The sequence below is a fragment of the Monodelphis domestica genome, chromosome 8 (genome assembly GCF_027887165.1).
Source record: "Monodelphis domestica isolate mMonDom1 chromosome 8, mMonDom1.pri, whole genome shotgun sequence".
In the NCBI taxonomy this organism is placed as follows: domain Eukaryota; kingdom Metazoa; phylum Chordata; class Mammalia; order Didelphimorphia; family Didelphidae; genus Monodelphis; species Monodelphis domestica.
The window spans coordinates 182,266,724-182,287,939 of NC_077234.1; the positions used below are offsets into that span (position 1 = coordinate 182,266,724).

At 34.7% G+C, this 21,216-nt stretch overlaps 1 protein-coding gene across 10 annotated transcripts in view; it reads left to right on the forward strand.

Annotated features, from left to right (window-relative positions):
• Positions 1-21,216, forward strand: part of ARHGEF7 (Rho guanine nucleotide exchange factor 7) — a 381,786-nt gene that overhangs the window by 339,780 nt on the left and 20,790 nt on the right. For 5 of the 10 annotated variants that reach the window (XM_056807964.1, XM_056807962.1, XM_007501282.2 and 2 more), the window contains 3 exons: positions 2,583-2,807; positions 5,743-5,836; positions 21,012-21,101. In XM_056807964.1, coding sequence (XP_056663942.1) covers positions 2,583-2,807; positions 5,743-5,836; positions 21,012-21,101 — 409 coding nt within the window. Of the gene's footprint in view, positions 1-2,582; positions 2,808-4,930; positions 4,952-5,742; positions 5,837-21,011; positions 21,102-21,216 lie in introns of all 10 variants that reach the window. The other 5 variants (XM_056807963.1, XM_056807960.1, XM_056807967.1 and 2 more) reach the window with 2 other exon arrangements.

Consider the following 21,216-nt stretch of genomic DNA (forward strand, 5'->3'; position numbering starts at 1 on the left):
TTTTTTAATGAAGAGAAAACACCGGTATAATGTTGGGAAAGTCAGATGATTCATTCAATTGAAATGTATTTTTATCCTTCTGTGCATAAGACATTTTTTCAGTTGCTCTTCCATTAAAAAACATTAACAAATTAGCCTCAGGTTGATAAAAATCTTATATTATTTTAGAAAAGGCATACATTAAAGATTTGGAATTTGAATTTTCTCATCACTTAAATTTTATTTTTCAATTTGTTATTTTAGCATAGGTCATTTTTGCATCTTTAATCTTTAAGAATGGGGAAGTTTTTTTTTTAACTTTGGCTGGCACTTATATAATACTTTGAGATTTGAAGGGTACTTTATAAATATTAGCTAATTTTATCCTCAAACTAACCCTTTGAGGTAAGAGCTATTATTATTGACATTTTAAACTCTGATCTTAAATCAACTGTGATCTTTTTTAAGCCATATAAAATGTGTAGACTTTATTGCATTGTCATATTAGGACTTTGTCATGTGAATGAATCCATATTTTATCTCTTTACCATAAATCTGATTGCCAAAAAAGACCATTGTAATATAAGCAATTTCATTATGTTGACTCCTTGTTATGCTCCTCATTTCTCTCAAAAATTTGGAGGATAAAGTTACTGCTTATTTGCTGTAGCTAACATTCTGACTTGAAAGACTCTGCCATCCTAACTGCTCCATCCTTTAAAACATACTAAAGAGACATCTCCCATTACTCTTTGAAATAGAATTTCTTGTTTTAGTGTTCGGATATTTTAAAAGATAGAGAATAAAGGCGCATTCTAACTCACAGTCCTCACTAGTAGCCAGCTACTAAACCTGAAAAATGGTTACAGCAAGTGAAATTACATTTCAACATAGACCTTGGCAGTGTCAAATGGTTCTTTTCCTTTGTTGACTCAATGTGCCATTGAGTTAGTCATTAGACTTTCATTAATCTCTTCTTTGGTTTTAGCCACTGTGGGGCATGGAAAGCTCCTGTCCCCATGCCTTTATAGTCCAGTAAGAGAGAAATTTTATAGCAATCACTATAATAAAGAGTAGAACAAGATAAATTTTATGAGACTTAAAACAATGTTCTGCATATGTGCCTGTGTAGAGGAAAGGACAGCTTATTTCTGATTAGAAATATCAAGAAAACTTTAAATGAAGAGTACTATATAAGTCAGCTTCAGAGCAATATGTGGTATTTCAATTGTCAGAGATGAAGGGGATGGATATACCAGGCTGAGAGAGAAGCTTGAGCAAAGGCAATGATAGACAACTTAGAACTTAAACAAAATATTCTTCATAGAGAGCTTTTCACTTTCAGATTCTTTACTCCCTGTGTGCTCTAGACACTGTAAACTTATCTCTCTAGGCTGACTTACTCTGGTTGAAAAATACCCTTGTTTCCCCACTGGGAAAGGCTGTTGTGAATCATCATGCTTTCCAGTGATTCACTTAAATTTATATTAGTAATCTTTTATTTTTATTATACTTCAATATCTTTTGAATGAATTTAGAGCCTCTCTCTAAGGGTTACAGTTTTGTTTCAAGTTTCTTAATGTTTGGAGGATGGAGAAGAGAGGAAGAATCTCTTTTTAATTCCTTTAAAATTTTTAGTCTTTTTGATTTGCCCTTGCACTAGTGTGACTTTTTGTAGCCAATCAGAACATTCTTTTTGTTAAAGTAAATTTCCCTCTTATTGGCTATTTTTGAATATACCTTGTTCATACTTCAACATTAGCTTAACCATTTCCCTTTATTAGCTATTATTCAGAAATATAATTCCTTATTTTTAATACTATTGCTTTTGGAAGTAGACTTTAAATAACAGTTTTGAATAAAGCTCACATTTCCAGAAACGTACTACAAACCAGTAATTGATAGCTGACTTTGAAAAGAAATGAAATTAGCATGGTCATTTTAATTCATATAACTGTATAAGATCATCTATCTTTTTTTTGTGATAATGGAAATGAGGGTAATTCCATACAAAAAGACGGTGGTCCCTTTAGAGTGGTTCTCGTTCCCTACTGAGGACTGCCTCAGACTTGTTGGAGGATTTTAGGAAAATCCCTTCACTTCCCTGGACCTTTAGTTCCTCATCTGTAAAAAGAAAAGATGGGCCTAGATGATTTCTACCATTTCCTTTGGCTCTAGCATTCTGTGATTCTTCAGCCATGCTATTAAAGGTGTGATATTAAATACTTTAAGCTCTGTAGCAGAACCAGAGGATTGAGTACTTTGGTTGATACTAGGTGAGGTAGTGAACCTGACCACCTCTCGTAATAATAGTGCTTTTTAACAACAAATTCAAGTAACTTTTTACTTGATTACTGTGTTCAAGGCATACTATTAGGTCTTCAATATACAGAGATCAAAATTAGGATAGTGCCTGTCATCAAGAAGCTTGAAATCTTTAAAAAAAAATTCTGTCTCTACTAATTATTAATAAAATTAATTCTTGAATTATTTGAACAGAGAGCTTTATTTTAATTCAACTTTAAAAAAATCTTTACATTTAAGTGCTAAATAGTCTCATAAGTTGTTTCTTCTCTTTCCTTAAACTTTTGTACACTTGGCAGCTTCCTTCCCATCCAATCACACCATCCAGCAAACATTCAGACAGCAAGCCAGTGCCACTGACTCCTGCATACCACACGCTCCCACACCCTTCACATCATGGGACTCCACACACCACAATTAATTGGGGACCTCTGGAGCCTCCTAAAACTCCTAAACCCTGGAGCCTGAGCTGCCTGCGACCTGCACCTCCTCTACGGCCTTCAGCTGCTCTCTGTTACAAAGAGGTGAGGTCCTGCTGCCACTCAAAAGGGTTAATGTGAGAAGAACAGGATTATGGTAGAAAACTGAATTTTAAATTTGGGGGTTAAATTAAAAACCCTATGGTTACTCCCCAGTTTTCATTTTAACTAATTCTGGAATATGGCAGTTCAGAATTGGTGATTTCCTCTTTTATGCAGGCTGGCTTATTCAGAAGTATAAGGAAGATATTTTCTATCCTTATACATTTATATTTATTTCCACTTAATTTTTCCAGTGCCTTTGTCATTAGGCCTGGTTCAGAAGGATCCTTTCTTTATGTTGGATCCTGCCAAAATCCTTTTGAGAAGGGATCATTGCTTTACAGAAGACGACATCATGGACAAGTGTTGTTTCTACAGTATTCCTTAAACTTTTCCAGCTTACAGAGCAAGGCTTTTGAAAAATAATTTCACGTGGGCTTCCTGTGTGACTGTTTCAGAGTCTGAAATTATTTTTAACTTCTAGTTGGTGGTGGGAATCATTTCATTTTTGCATGTCATGCTATTGCCCTTTATAACACTTTTAGTAACTTTGCAATCTCATGCAAGATATCATTTTCTTTGATTATCAGAAGAAGCTCTCTGATATAAAGAGTGGAATTTAAAAATAAAGCAAAAGAAATTCTCTAAGTCATTTCTCCTATGTTTTGCCTGTAAGAAAACTGAATGCCTCATTCCAGCCTCATTTCTATCTTTCCTACTTTTGCAGCTTCACATACTGTATAAAATGCTTAGCAAACTGAAATCTAGTATTTATCCACAAAACAAGTACAAATACATTAATTTTCCATCTGCCCTTGAGTTCTGCTGTGATAAAGAAATGAAATATTCATTTTAAATGGTGTTCTGAAATTAACCATACTTAAATACTTGCAACAAAGGTATCTGCATCTGGAAAGGCAGATGCTAGTGTGGGAAATGATGAGTATATTGGAACATTTCTGTCAGGCAGTAAGTCGTGGTTTTTCTAATAAAATGTTTAGACTGTAATCTAAAAGGAAGATTAATTTGTAATAGTTTGTCATTAAAACTGCAGGGCTTAAAACTTGAGACATAGGTATTTTTATATTATACAGTACTTTCAAGGAAATGAAACAGATATGAGAGAGCAAGAGAAAACAAAATGAAAAACCCATCATAGCTTTGGAGATTGTAATATTGCTGATTTGAGTTTCCTGTTGCTTTTATGATCTTTAGATTGAAGAATAGAGTTTATATACCCCTTCAGGAATATTATCCAGAGGCCTTAGCTATTGCTGAGATCTTCACATCACTTCCTGCAAAACATATTGTCCCTATGTTCGCTTTGACTTAGGCTACATTTGGGCCTCACTTTTAAGTGGTTCTTTATAGTAAGGTTAATTCCCCAAACAGGATATTGATTTACTCACCTGGCTACTTAACTGTGAGTTACTACTGCCCAACATGGATCCAGGAATGATAATTTATAGATTTTCAAGCATCAATCTAATTTTGTCAGAGGTTGGAGGCTAGACCTGTGATTTCATTGGTCAAATAAATTGCCTCATAAGGAACCTCCCTCTACCAATGTAAGCTGGTATCTTTTCTGCAAGGTGATATTAAAAAGCTGTCTATATCACAGAGGTTAAGTGAGTTCTCAGAACCTGCTAGTCAGTGAATCAAAGGTGAGACTTGAACCCAGGTTTTACTGGCTTGGAGTCCAGCTTTCTTTTCACTTTGCCAGCTGCTTTTAGATGTGTACAGTGTATTTTTTTATATTGATTTTTGTCCCATTTATGTAGGATTGTTCTTTATAAATTTTAGGTTTCTTTTATATACATATTTTTAATAAGACTGGTGATGACCAAAAAGCCAGGTTTTTTTTTAAAAACAGAAAATGGGACTTTGTTTATGATATCCTTTCTGCCTGACTCCCTTGAACATATCTCTACTTCCTATTTTTCAAATTCTTTTTGAATTAACACATCATTTATATAATTTAAATTATGTTTGACTTAAAAAATATATGTGCACATACACAAACACATAAACCAGCAATTGATAAAGCTCAGGTGTTTGAAAAATCATCCCTCCTTGCTCTTTGTCCTGCTCATTCACTTTTTCACTTTCTTGTGCACTTTTTTTAGAGGATGTCTTGTATTCTGAAGGTAAGGGGTTGGACTGGTGCATTTCGTTGACTGAAATTAGCATGTCTATGTGTAGAGCAGCCCATGCTGTATGTCTGTTGCTATATTCCTTTGCTACAGGTCTTTCCTTTAAAAGCAGATTAACTGCCCTCCTACTCCCTTGTCCTTCTTTTGTGGTTTAAAATGCTTTCTTCAATAAATCATTGTCATTGTATCAACTGACTCTCCTCTCAAAATCACTCTTTACCCATATTTGGTTTGGCCTGTCAGATGGGTCTACTCTTCCAATGGGTCTACTCTTACGGTGTTAACCTTTCTTTCAACCTGGTGTGTGTGTGTGTGTGTGTGTGTGTGTGTGTGTGTGTGTGTGTGTGTGTGTGTGTGTGTGTGTGTGTGTTGTGTGAGAGAGAGAGAGAGAACACAGATGTGAGTGACCTAATTATTCCATTTGCTATTTTTCCTACCTCTTCAACATCTTCGAGCCTGCCTGCCTGCTTTGCAGCAGCTTTGCTGAATATTATTACAATATTAATAGGATATCCAAGTAACAGAGGAAATATCTGCTTTCCCACAAGCCAATGGAGATATAGTAGCCAATTTGACTAAAAGAAAAGTGGCTTATTAATTCTAAATTAATGTCCAGCAGCTGGCAAATTAAAATTTAAAAAGCACAAGGAAAAATATAAAGCTCATAACAATGGCTGCAGTGTCTTAATATTTCACACTTAATAATCCCTACTGGTGTACCAGTCAAAATTTGCAGTTTTTGAGGATTTTGAGCAAAACAGGTTTCTTAAAATTCTTTTCCCTAGGATCTCAGTAAGAGCCCTAAGACCATGAAAAAACTGCTACCCAAGCGCAAACCTGAAAGGAAACCATCTGATGAAGAGTTTGCATTGAGAAAAAGTAAGTAAACTTAAATGCATTGAGGAAAAGTAAGTAAAACTAAATGGGGTTATAGATTTCTTCATCATAATACAAGAAAGGTGAAATATGATTCTTTTTCAAAGTGTCAAACAGGAATCAGGCGTTTGATACATCAGGACTTTTGCCCTCAGGTGTTGGGAATGTAAGCAACATTTAATAAATCTTGGTAATTGAAGAAATATGAATTTTGTCTGAGCTGGTACAACTGGGTAAGATGTTACTACATGATCATTAACTGCTCTTAAATCTTGAATGAATCTATGGACTATTTGTCCATCATCTCGCTTGAGTTTTTTAACTGGTAAAATTGGGATTTTATATTCAGAGATGCATGGTATTATTATGCCTTGCTGCAATAACAAATTTATTATCAGGGTTATTCCATCAATAGCCTCTTTACTAAGTGGGTATTGTGGAATTCATGGTGGTGGACCTCCTTTAGTCAACACTTTAACAGGGGTTGCTGATTTTAATAAACCCACATCTGAAGAATCTGTAGCCCATAATAAACCTTTTGGAATATCATCTAGTCTCTGATGCTGAATAGATGCTATTCCTTCCCCCTCTGATTCTACTGTATACAGGGAAAAGGTTTAGGGATTTTTCTGAGAGTATTAAATATCTCTTGTTGGTGTACATAATATTGTTGTTCTCAATTTACAAAGAAGATCCCTACCCACTAGATTCATTGGGGAATTTAGCATTAAAAGAAAAGAGTGTTCTACACTTAGAGGTCTAAGTGAAACCATTCTTGGTTCTAGCTTTTTGACTTTTTGAGGTTTTCCTAACACACCCACAACTTCTAATGACCCCATTGCTTTGCACTCTTCAGGGGATTTCTGAAACACAGATTTGGCAGTGCCTGTGTCTAAGAGATAATCATAAACTTGTGTTCCTATTTTTAGGGTTACATGGGGTTCTGTGCTATTTTCTGAAGAATGAACGGGTATCACAGGAGCTAACACATTAGAATCAGGAAAAGTCAACACTTGTTCCTGTTTCTCATTCTCTCGTTCTTTGTTGATTTCTCCTGTCCTAATTTGCCATGTTTTAAAAATCTCTGTCATTTTCATTAGATCTTATTCCATTGCCCATACTTCCTAGTCCATTTTCTCCATATACTAGATTTTTAACTGCACAGTCCTTGGCACACCTTCATAATGAAGTTGCACCTTTTTTGCATATTAAGTTTTTGGGGATTCCCACCAACTACTTGGGAATATTTTGGATGAGCACCTGCTTTGATATATTCTTGCATGGAATTTAGGTCTGGGGCTTGTTGTGAATTATGGTAGCATCTAGTATCAAAATAATTTGGCTGGGTCCCATACTGGAATGCATTATTAAATCCAATATTAAAACTCTTGTTAAACCCATAATTTCCATATCTACTTTGCCTGAATCCATTAAAAGTGATTATTGCCTCGGTTTCCCCCAAAGTTTTGTCCAAAGAATTGTCCCCTAAATCTGCCCTCTCTTATGAGATGACCAGATCTGTTACAAAGAAAACATCTTGGGGTTTGTATTGTCTGGGGTTGTAATTATTTCTGGGTTTTCTATAAGTTCTTAGTGCAGCTACTGATTTTTTTCCTGCACTTCATTGAATTTCAGTTTTTGTTTAAGCTCTCTGATTTCTTTGGTTAAGTTAATGATATCATTTTTCTCTTCTGATTAATTTCATTTTTTTCCGAGGAAGCAGCAAATTACATTCATTATAGGTGGGGAGAGTATCCATTGATACCCCTTTGATATATGAGCTGGATTTTTTTTTTCTGGAACACCCTCTGTAGAGTACCTCTACTTTTGCTCTCCTTTGAGGTCTTAGAAGCCTAACATTAAACTAGACTTTTAACATGAGGGCTGTGGATCCCACATAACTACTTGAGTTGAGAGCCTTAATTATAGTAGATGGTGTTTCACCATTTTTATATTAAACAATTTAATTAAACAATGTCAGTGCCTATTAAAGTTCCTTTTCTAGTTACTGGAGATTCAAAGATGAAAAATAACACAATCCTTATCCTAGAATAAGTTGTGGATGAGTTATAACAACTGATATAAGTTAGAAAATGATTATATGTATAATCAGAGTCATGAGTGATTCAAGGAGGTAATTTCTAAATAAACTTCAAGAAGCAATAACATGACCTTTGTCTTGATTGATTTCTTAAAAATGTAAACTTTGCAGCTACTGTTAATTTTTAAAAAATATTTCAGATGATCTATGATTTCACCGATATAGGTTCTCCTCCCAATAGTGCAGATTTTAACTCATTTATCTTTCTTACCCTGCGTTATTCTTGACATGTACTCTTCTAGATTAGATTGAGAACATTATTGCAAGATTTGATTAGATGCAATTTTACAGATAAATGTAAAGAGCTATCCAGCACAATGGAGAGATAGCAGGTCTTGGAGGCAGTAAAACTTGAAGACAAGACTTGGTTCTGAACCAACTATTTGATCTTGGCCAACGTGCTAAATCTTTCAGTGACCAAGACAGGTTTCTGATTGACAGAACAGGTACTGATCTGTATTAATAGAAGGATTTTTTCATCAAGAACTCCATTTATTTAATATAATCACAAATTCAGTAAAAGAATCACTTTCCAAGCAAAAGATTAAGTCCAAATTTGTCCATATAGCTGTATATCTGCAAAGGATTTGGGATTTTAGTGGTTCATAAGTTAAGTTTAAGTCAGCAGTAGTGATATAATAGCTGAGAAGAGTATGGCAGCCTTAGGCTACATGAAGAAAGGCATTAAAAAAGTTTGAAAGATGAAATTGTTAATAGTACATGTCAGTATTTTCAATTTCTCTGCCTTATATGGTAAGAAATTTTAAGGAACTGTCCCAATAATTGATGATCTCTACCAAACTATCTTGCCTTCATAACAGCTTTGTGATCTTGGTCTAAGTAACTCATTATTTGATTTTTCCTCTTGTTCTGGGGAGTTTATAGTTTAGTTCATCATTCTATCACTTGTTTTCTTTCTTTTGATTCTCATTCAAGAGATTTCCGAACATGCCTTTTCCTCAACTGTGTGGACTTTTCCCTAGGTGAATATTTTCTTGACAATAAAATGCTACTTTAACTATATTTTTGTGTATTTTGGTTCCTGTTAAATGAGGTTTTTTTTATTAATTCGTTCATTTCAGTTTTCTTTTTGCTGTTTTTCAAAATCATATGTCACCTATCTCTAAGTCTGAAAGTTTCCTGAAGGTCCTATTTAGCTGTGCAAGTTAACATCTTAAGGTAGGGTCTATATACAAGCTCCCTTATTAACCTTGAGCCCATAAACATTGTTTATTTTTCCCCAAACTTTTATTTCTTTGAAAAGAAATCTTAAAGAATATTTTGTAACACAAACCAAGCCTAGTTCAGTAAGTGGACAACCTGGGAAACTGGATCCAAAAATTTAATTCTCCAGACCATGCTTACTTATAAGATTTTGTGGCCAGGTAATACTTGTCATTTCTACTTCTTGACTATTTTTGTCTCATAATTACTACGTACTTCTGCTGTTCCTTTAACGCCTGAAGTGTTTTATTTAAGTAACTGAATCTGGACACTTTTTTCTTTTCCTGCCTTCTTTTAGTTTAAGACCCTCTTAATTTATTGAGCCAGATTTCTTCCCAGATAATTCATGATTACAGTCAAGCTTAATTAAGGGGGAGGGGTTGAGGTTTTTTTTTAGGTCACCAGAAATGATGTTGTACTATACCTTTTTGAGTAAGAAGACCTTCTTTTTAAGGAAAAAAATTCATGAACTCACTTATAATTCTCTGGGTATTCACTGATGGAGAAAATATAGTATGACAAAAGCTATTATGAATTTAATGATGATTTTAAATGTATTTGTATTTTGTTGATCACAATATCCACATATAGTATAAATAAAAATATGTTCAAGACCTTTAGTTTACAAAAATTGTATTTTTGCTTAATATTTTGTTGAAGCTAATAATGACCAAAATGGCAGTGCATGGTATACATGTGGATTTGTAACTCCTTTGTAGGAATCTCTGGGGGATTCAGGGTTCTTGTTTTTCATGTTGGGTACTGCTGTACCATTAAGTGGGAAAAAACCCCATCTAAAATGGTAATCTAATTGTAGGAATATATTAGGACTGGCTGAGAGAGAATTATGAAGTAGGCAAAGTTTATCATCATCTCTCCATCTTCATTGCCTTACTTGGCTCAAGAACCAATAGCCCCTGGTACTTACCTGTATTTTGCTTCTACTTCTCCTTCCAACCATCCCCTACTCTACTTTGGGTTTAAGGTGATAACTAATGTCTTTTGTGCTAAATGTTCTAGTAAGAGATGGCTCAAAGTCTGCTTCCAGGCATCATGTAATATTTTAAACTTTGATCTTTTAGAAACACGACTGCCTTTCTTAGCTTTGCCATTCATAGCTTTGTTATTTCATATTGAATATCACTTGTGGTATAGGTACACTCTGTTAGAAATACTGTGTTAAGAAACCGCTTTTTTTGGTCAATTATTAATATTTTTTAAGTGCAGTCACTTATTCTCAGTTAGCTTTTGTTCCTCATTTGTAAAATGGTTGTGATAATGTGCTACTTTTCTTAGAAGTTTATTATAAGGAAAATGTTTGTAGGCTGTAAAACACCACATAAATGGGAGAGTTGCTTTTATTATCCTGTTTTGTTTGTTACTCTTTAGATTGTAAAAGTTGTAAGATGCAGAAGTATCTGGCATACACTCCCTGGAGAACACCTAAATATGACTTATTTAAAAAAAAAATAAAACAGAAAAACAACCCTGTATTGGCCTAGACACAAACCCTTTCAGATCACAGTTTATGGATCATAAACCATAATGGTATATCAATGCAGGTCAAAATCCAGGATGAATGCTCACCAGAATGATTCTTGAATCAAAAATTAATTGGCTCACCCAGCTTATCAGGAACTAGTTCATCACAGCTATGTATATATCTCATTAATTATAAAGTTTCTTTTGAAATTATGGTTGCTATTCATTTGAGAAAAAAACACTATATAATAGATATATAGAGTAATAGAAATTTAGAACTGGGAGAGGCCTTAGAGATCACCTAGTATAACCCCTTCAATATAATATTCAATTCAATATAAAGGAAACATACTCAAAGAGATTAAGTATAAGGTTAACACATAGCTAGTTAGTAAAAGTTCAGGCATTATCATCTGTTCTTTTATGACTTCCAACCCACAGTTTTTTTTTTCCCTTCTATACCACATAACTTCTAGGAAGTTATCTTTTTTATTAAAAATTAGTGTTGTTATATATTTTTTATTGTCACTGCCCATATTGTGTTGTATTATTACATGATAAGGACATGTGCAGTTTTCCTTTGCTATGTACCTACCTTTCTGAGGATATAGCAGAGCAGACACTGCATGATCACCTTTAATAATTTAACTGACATCTTTGTCAACTTTGACTTTTTCATCTAGAAGAAATGCGGTTCCTTTATCTACTGGGAGGATAGAATGCTAGTTAATTGAACAAGTAATTTTGTTGCTTTAGAGTTTGGAGTGCAGTGTTGCTTTCTAAGATGTCTCTGATACAATAGAAATGTTTCCAGTTTAGTATCCACAGTATTGTTGCATAAAACAGAACCATACAATTACAGAATTAAAAGAAACCTCAGAAAACATCAATTCAGCAGCATAAATGAGAAGCACCCAATAAGTGTTTTCACTAAAAGCTTGCCAATAATGAGGAATTTATCTACCCAGGCAGCTTTTTTGGTTTTTAGAGAATTCTAATTATTTAGAAGTTTATTTACTTAGAATGAACCAAAATATCTTACTCTCTTGTAAATTCTACCCATTAATCATTGTTTTGACCTCTGAAACTAAACAGTGCTTTTCAAAATAGTCCTTAATAAATATAGGTTAAACTATTCTGGAAAAAGAGTTGGAATTGTTCAAGAAAAGTCACTAAGCTTTATTTTTGACCAAGAAGTTATTTACAGAAACAACAAGCCTGGAAGAAATGATGCTGAAGGAAGTAAATAATCCAGAAAAACAACACATAAAATAAGAACTGTAATTTAAAGGTAAAAAGAACACCAAAATTAAACCAAACCCTTTGTAATGATACTGACTAGTCTTGTTGCTTGAGGTGAAATAATGTATTTCTTTTCTTTCATTGGAGATTTAGGATATTAGGGGTGTGGAATGTGGCATACACTATCAGATGCATTGCTGCATTGGTTTTTTTTATTAGTTTTTCTTTAATAATAAAAGATAGGGGATTATCATATATTTAAAAAATTTAAGATAAAAAACAAAGGCATTGATAAAATTATAAAAAGAAGCAGTTATGTTCCTGCATGTAAAGTGCACAATTTATTATAGAAATGAATTATTTACACATGTCAAGCCAATAAAGAAGGAAATAGTGATGATTAATCAGCACATTTTTAATATTTAGCATTTTAGCCATCTTTTACATTTGTGAAAAACTATATTTGTAAATTCTCAGAATTGAAGCAACAGGCTATATTAGAGAACTATGTAGAAACTCATATAAAGCTGTCATGCAACAGAATACAATATTTTTGGGGCCAAGTGATTTCTGAATTGTATCTTCTTCCAGTTTTCTCTTTGCAATGCTCCCAAAACTTTTAATGATTTTTACAGGTTTCCCAGTGACATCAACTAATCTCGTCACTATTACCAGTAATAAGTATTGTTTTTCCAGTAAGGAAGTAGTAAGGAAGGCTATGAAAATTATCTGGATACATATTATGAAATTAAGTATCATTTGATCTTGATTGTCTTAGTTCATAAAAGCATGGCATGATGTGGAACACTTTTTTGGTAATTGGCTTAAGGAATGAAATTTTAAATATTTCTAATTAGCCCTTAAACTCATATGATTGATTTTCTAGAGATTATAGTTTGCCTCATGGAGATCTTATTACTCTGAAATACTGAGGTTAAACTAGTTTGCTATTGTATACCTTTTGTTTTTAAGTCTTCACACTCCACATATTTTCCTGATTATTTCAGTGGAGGGTAAATCTTTTAAAATTGTAATCTAAAATGATGTTCCATTAAATATAGCAATAATGAGTCATAGTAAGCAGTACTAGAGGATTTGATGGTGATATTTTAGGAAGGAAGTAATGTGGAGGCAAGCAGGAGCTCAAAATCTCATTGAATTGGAAATCAGACAACTTGAGTTAAAGTCCCAGCTTTACTACTAGAACTTTGTGCCTTGGGCAGGTCATTTAGCCTTACTGAGCCCGAGTTTCCTCTTCTGTACAGTGATATCTTTGCATTATATGACCTTTAATTTAAGATCTTTCCCTGTTCTAACATTCTATGGTCCTACAAATCTGTTACTGAAGCATAGCAAGAAATCATTTGAAAAACATTCAACAATGTGGTTTTCTAGTAGAGGCTTAGAACTAACCAAAGCAGTGTGGTGTACCATGGGAAAAAAAAGAATGGCTTTGTAGTAGAGAATCTCAGTTCAGATCCCTTTCTATTACCTTGCAGAAGTTACTTAACCTTCTTCCTCATTTGTAAAATGAGTTCTGAAATCTCTTCCAATTATTAATCTAGGATCCTATGAACTCTTTAATTTATAATACATGATTCTGAGGGCTGTAGTTATAGAATATCTTAATTGGAAAACTCCTTAGAGATTGTCTGAGCTAACTATCTTAGATAAGATAACTCAGTTGAATCCTAGGAAGGTTAAATGACCTGTCAAATTCACGAAACTTATTGAGAACTTAAATGCTGTGACTTAGTTCTTTGCCCTTTCTTCTATCCAGGCTATTTGAGCCCTTCGAGATCATACAGTTTGTCTTCTATTGAAGATGAAAGCTTCACGTTGAATAAAGAAATAGAAAAAGGGCTATTTCTTATAAGATATCAAGTTTTGCTGTGCTTAATGTTCACAAGGTATACAAAATGAAATGGCTGTTATAATTAAATGTATTCATGTAAATCTCTGGCATCTATTTACAATATTTCTTTAAAGCCTTCTTTTATACCCATAGTGCTGCCAAAAGATAAACACTTGGTCAAGAATGCTCTAAACAATCATTTGAGTTTAAGCCATTTGATTGTGTAGCTTGAACAGATCAGAATGTCATTGTGGGAGTAAATTATCAAATTATTTGACAAGATTTAAAGTTTGTGTTATGTTGTAGAGTACCCTAGGCAAAGTTTGAAAGTGGAGAGTGTGTACATACACATATATTGTTATATGTATAGCTTCACTTTTATTACAAGTGCCTATATATTATAAGCAGTAGTATTTTCCTACATTAGAATAAATTCATTTTATTAAAAGTGACATTTAAGTTTCCCCTGCTGCTTACTTTGTCTGTCACTTTGGTGTCTATTAGCAAACATACTGACCCAATTATTGTCAGCTGTGGATTTTTTCATTAGGGATTTTACCATATATTATTATAATATTGACACATTGAGGTTTTTTTAAAAGATGAGTGAATGAGGATAAATGCAATTATCTTCTAGAAAATAGTCTATAATATCTCCTCATTTTTCCATAGGGTGGCTGCCAGTGATATTTGATCATAACATAACTACTAGTCATAATGCAAATGAAGAGCAGTGACATCATATAATTTAAAAAGAATTACTTTTTTGCTCCATATCCTTTTTGTATTTTTAATATAGATATTCCTAAAATTCTTGGATTTCACAGTGTTTCAGAACAAACTAATAAACTCTCATTGGTAAGCTCAGTCAGGAAAGTTGGAGAACTGTCCATCTTCTGCTATCCTGTCCCCTGTCTACAGGGCACTTCATAATTATAGCTTCCTGTTGCACTAGCCTAATCTTTACTGTTGTCTTTTTAGTTATACTTTACCTGGGTTATGGAGTCTAATTATAAGTCAGTCAGTCAATGAACATTTATTAATCATCTGATATGCACTAGGCACTCTGCTAAGTTATGGGGATACATAGCAAGATAAGACAATCTCTCTTCTATAGGAACCCACAGCCTAAAAAAAGAGAGACAGCATATAAGCTATGTACAAAAGGCTATGTACAGAATAAATTGGAAATAATCAACAGAGGAAAGACACTTGAATTAATCGAGAGGGATCAATAAAGGCTTCCTATAGAATACAGGCTTTTACCTGGGATTTAAAGAAATCCAGGGATACCAAGAAGCAGAGCTATGGAGGATGAATATTCCAAGCTGAGAGACAGCTAGTGGAAGTTCCTGGGGTTATATGATAGAGTCTGATAGAAATATAAGATGGTGTAATTTAAAGTTTAAGAAATCTGGACAGGTATATTTGGGGTGAGGTCTTTGAACAAATAGGATTTTATATTTGATAATGGATATTATAAGGATCCACTATAATTGATTAAATAGTGAGTGATATGATCATTCCTACACTTGAGAAAGATCAGTTTAAAAGATTGTTGGAGGATGGACTGGATTAAGAAGAGACTTTTGGCTGAGATACCAATTTGCATTTGTCCAAGTGTGGGTTGCAGTATCAGGAGAGGAATATGTGCAAAAGATGTTACAAAGGGGGCAGCTGGGTAGTTCAGTGGATTGAAAGCCAGGCCTAGAGATGGGAGGTCCTAGGTTCAAATCTGGCCTCAAACACTTCCCAGCTATGTGACCCTGCTAGCCCTTACCTCTCTTCTACCTTGAAACCAATATACAGTATTGATTCTAAGACGGAAGGTAAGGGTTAAAAAAAAAGATGTTACAAAGGTCAAATTAACAGGCTTTAGCAACAGATTGAATATAGAGGGTGAGAGAGAAAGTGAGGAGTCAAGGACGACTGAAAGGATGGGAATACCCTTGATTAAGAGAGAAGTTTAGAAGGGGGAGATTTAATTAGCTTTGAATATGTAAAGTTAAAAATGTTGATAGGATATCCAATTCTGCATGTCCAAAGGCATTTGGAGATGTATGTCTGGATTTTAGGAGAGAAGTTATAGCTGAAGAAACAGTTTTTAAAATCATCAGCATATGGGTGGCTCAGTGGATTGAGAGCCAGGCCTAGAGACTGGAGGCCTTAGATTCAAATCTAGCCTCAGACACTTTCCAGCTGGGTGACCCTAGGCAAGTTACTTAACCCTCATTGCTTAGCCCTTACCACTCTTCTGCCTTGGAACCAATGTATAGTATTGATTCTAAAGCAGGAGGTAAAGTTTAAAATAAATCATCAGCATAGAGTGCTAATTTAATTCATAGGAGCTGATGAGATCACCAAGTAAAATGGTATAGGATAAAAGTGTGCTAGATAGTACCCTTTGTGACACCTATATTTAGCAATTATTACATAGATTAAAATCCAGCAAGAAGACTTAGAGCAATCAGATTGGTAGTAGGAAAACCTGGAGAGAATAGTGTGAACTGAAATCTTTGAGAGAAGAGAATGTCAAAGAGAGGAGGAGGATTGACAGTGTCACAGGAAGACCCAGAAAAGATTGTTAGAATTGAAAATTAAGAGATTGTTAGCAATTTTGGAGAGAGCAGTTTTGTTTAAATGGCAAGGCTTGGAGCTAGACTGTAGAGAACTAAGAAAAAGGAAAAGTATAGATGCCTTCAACAGAAAGCATCTTTCTAAATGATCTTTGAAGAAGCTTAGCCAGAAAAGAGATGTGAGACATGAAATGAATCTGACAAGAATGAATGGGTTGTTGAAGATTTTTCTAAGAAAGGACTAGATCTGGACATATTTATATGCAACAGGAAGGCAGCCAGGAGACAAGGAGAGACTGAAGAAAAGTGAGAGAATAGGTATGATAGAGGAAGCAATCTGCTGCAGAAGGTAGCATTAGATGGTAATCACTTAGCCTTAGCAAAGCTCTAGTTGCCTCTAAATGTGACAGACTTAACACAGTGCATGGCACTTAATAATATTTACTGATTGATTGATGTGATCTGCTGGACGAGGAAATAGTAGTAAAAGGCATCTGGGTGATACAAGATAGGGAGAAGAGGAGAAAAGAGAGCTCTTGGTAAAGTGGCCTCCATTTTTTTAGAGACAGTAAGGCATGATCCTTAGCTCAGAGAACAGGAGTCATGGGAAGCTTGAGGAGAGATAAAAGTTTTTAAAGGCTACTTTGATGAATGGGATAGTGAGTTGATCAGGGAAGTATAAAAGGATTGCCTTGTAGTAGTGAGGGCACAGTTGAGGTTATATAAAACAAGTTTCTAGTGGACCTAGTCCATATGGTTTTGTGATTTTTCTCCACCTTCATTCATCATGTTGTGTGAAGAAGCAAAGGCAGCAAGTGGTGGGGGAATGGTTCAGAGCTAATGTTTAACAGGGCAAGATGCTATAAGGGACAAAGGTCTCACCAGCAGAGGTCATTGTAGAACTCTTCCAGCAAAGGATACTAGAGCTGATACAGGCATGATGGATGGTCTAGGAAATAACTGAGTGGTCAAGGGATTAGAGGTTATGATGTGGGCAAAGCATAAGATTTGTAGTAGTTAGGGATAGGAATAGGTGAAATGACAATAGATTGCAATCAGATATGGGAATTTCAAAGTTCATTAAGTTAGAAGTGGAATATTTGTGTATAGCTACGGTGAAATGGATGAATAGGCCATGGAAAATAAGTAAGTTGAGGAACTATGTAAGGTTTGGATGTAGCTAAGGCAGTCACTTATCTGTCAATGGCTCTCAGATATCTCAAACCATCAGTCCTGTAAAGCATCTCAAATTTTATGTCCAATTGCTTTCTCTACCAAGACCTTTCCCCTTCTAGATTTCCACACAATCTCAATGTCTTCCTTGATTTTTCATTTTCATCCCATCGAATCCATTTCCAAATCTTGTTGTTTCTGCCTCTGTATTATCTCTTGTATATACCCCCTCCTTTCTACTCAAAGCCCTAATCCTAGTTCAGGCCTGAATGAACTTGGACCACTACAGTAGTTTTCTAGGTATCTCTGTCTCAAGACTTTACTGCTCTATAAATTCTCCTATCAGTTGCCAGGATGATTTTCCTGAAGTGAAGGCCTAAACTTGTTAACCCTCCTGCATCCTTAGCTCTAGTAGGATCATATATAAACTGCTATTAGACATATAAAACTCTTCATATATCCTGCTTCTTTCTCACTGTTGTAGTCTCTCACAATGTCCTTTCACGCACTCTCTGTTGTAAAGATAATTTTAGGGTTGTGATTTAAATCTAAATTAATTGGTTGTGAGGGAAAAAAATCCCAAATAAAATACCCAAGTCAGTCTGGAAATTTATGGTAATTTTAATTAATATAGAGGGAAGGATTTTAAGGAGAAAGAGGGAAGAGGGTATAGGATTTCTCCCGCCTGGCCTGTGCCAGGGGAGTTCAAGGTCTCTGCCACTAGGTCTGTGAAGAAGAGTAGAGACTTCTAAGAGGATAAAGTTGGAAAGTAAAGGAGGAAAATTCAGCCAGAAACTCATGACTGAATCGGACAATAGCTGTAGCCACGCCAAGATGCCAAAAGGCCCAGCACACTGCCACCAGCCACCTCTCCGCTGCCAAAGGTACCGAGAGAGATAGTGATGCAAAATATATAGACCTTTTACTCTTGTGTCCCCTCCTCTAAATTTTCACATCTACTAATCATATCAGAGGCTTTTCTCCAGGACTTCCCATTCTTTAGTTCTCATCTTCTTTGAATAGATTATATCTTTTGAGCTATTTAACACTTCTTTGTTAAGTTCACTTTTTGTTAGTTACTTAACCTTTTTGTGATTAATTTACCCTTAATAGTTACTTAACACCTCATTGTATTAAGATCTTAAAATAGACTTAGCGTAAAGTTCTAGCTTCACTATAAAGTACCTTCATTGTTCAATCAGGAGATTACAATTTCATCTTCTCCATAAAGTAAGATCTAAGTAGGGTGGAGTAATCTAAATTTCACACTGTGTACTTTCTCCCTTCCACATATTTCCATGAACTGACCTATGTGATTAAAACATGACCCATCCCATATCCTTTGCACTGGCAGTCATTCGTCCCTGGAGGGCTCTGCTCTCTTACTTCTGCCTATTAGTTTCCCTAGATTTCTTCAGAATTCAGCTCAAGTCCCAGGAAAGATGCCTTCCCTGGCTCTTTTCTGTTGCTGCTTTCAGATTACCTTTGTATTTGTGGTACTGACATAACTACATATTCTCTCTGGTCTTAGTGTGTATATTACTTGAAGTCAGGGATCCTCTGCCTTGTCATGTTTTGTTCTGTTTTTTTTTTTCCCTAAATAAATATCTCTACTGCTCGCTCAATACCTGGCACATATTAAACAGTTAAATATTTGTTGACTGACTGGCTTGTTGACCCTTATGGAAGATAAGTATGTATCTTGGTTTCCAAGATCTCTGGCTAGACTTCAGTTGGAATGAAGAAGGTAAAAACAAGAGGTTTTGAATGGTGTCATTGAAGAATTTTATCTCTTCTCTTCTTGGCATCTTTAATATCATTAAGACTCACTATCAGCATGATCACTACTGTCAGTGATTATTGTGGGAATATTTGAATGAAACATCTACTAATTTCCATAATCCAAGATTACACTGCATTGTATTGAAGAACTCTTGTAAGTTGTTCTTATCTCAGTTAAAATTTATTTTATCAATTGATGTCAACACTTTAAACATACTTCTTTTTAGAAAAAATATTTATTTATTTACAATGTTTTTCCATGGTTAAATGATTCATGCTCTTTCTCACCCCTTTTCCCTCCTCCCTCCCAGAGCTGACAAGCAATTCCACTGGGTTATACATGTATCTTTATTCAAAACCTATTTCTATGTTATTCATATTTGCAGTAGAGCAATCTTTTAACATCAAAACCCTAATCATATCCCTATCACACTACATGATGTGTTTTTCTTCTGTGTTTCTGCTCCCACAGTACTTTCTCTTGATGTGGATAGCTTTTTTTCTCATAAGTCCCTCAGAAATGTCCTGGATCATTGCATTGCTGCTAGTAGAGAAGTCCATTACATTCTTTTGTACCACAGTGTATCAGTCTCTGTGTACAATTTTCTCCTGGTTCTGCTCCTTTCACTCTGCCTCAATTCCTGGAGGTTGTTCGAGTTCACGTGGAATTCCTCCACTTTATTATTCCTTTGAGCACAATAGTATTCCATCACTAACATATACCACAATTTATTCAGCCATTCCCCAATTGATAGACACTCCCTCATTTTCCAATTTTTTTGCCACTTCAAAGAGTGCAGCTATGAATATTTTTGTTCAAGTATTTTTCCTTATTGTCTCTTTGGTGTACAAACCCAGCAGTGCTATGACTGGATCAAAGGGCAGGTATTCTTTTAAAGCACTTTGCTCATAGTTCCAAATTACCCTCTAGAATGGCTGGACCAATTCACAACTCCGCCTGCAATGTATTAGTGTCTTGATTTTGCCACACCCCCTCCAACTTTTATCACTTTCCTTTGCTACCATGTTGGCCAGTCTGCTAGGTGTAAGGTGGTACCTCAGAGTTGTTAAACATACTTCTTATTGATTTTTAGTTTATTGATGTCATATTCTTTTGCTATTGTTATTCAGTAAAATGTAACAATATAAACAACTTAATTCTTTGGAGAAAAGTGACTAACAAAAATAAAAAGGTTAAGTTTTCTTAGATATTCCTTTCTGATGTTCTGATGTTGAATTATTGACTTGGATTTTTCAAATATATTCAACAAATGTACAGCGTACTATTACAAGTTATTAAAATTTTTATTATTGCATTATACTGTTAAACTTCTGGTGTCAATGATTTTTAAAAGTATTAAATGAAACATACTTTAATTTGAAGAAATTCTAAGTGTCTCCTTGAGACAATATTCAAAATTAATTTCATTTTCATAAATTCTTTAGGAAAGCAAATTTTCAAAGCTATAGTATGCTTAATGACGAATAGCATAAGAGAAACAATGGAAAGAACGTCATCAAGAATTGTATTATCTAGACTAAAAGGTGGAACAGTCATGAAGCAAGAAGGAAGAAAAACTGATGGATAACCTATGTGTTCCATTTTGTCTGGGCAGTTTCAAGAAATCTGGAGAGACCATAGTGTGGCAGATTCACAGGAGGGAGCAGATAGGAATCGTTTGGATACATCAAAGTATTAAATGTGTCTTTAATTTATATCAAATTTTGTTCTTCTGTTGATAGGTACAGCTGCCTTGGAAGAAGATGCTCAGATTCTAAAAGTTATTGAAGCTTATTGTACAAGTGCCAAAACTCGCCAAACACTCAATTCAAGTAAGTTTAAACATTTAATTGTGTTGGCATACTTGTTACTTGGAGATGTTCAGTAATGGAGTAAGCTATTCAAATGGAAGCAGAGCAGCCATTGAAAGTAAACAATGACCACTGG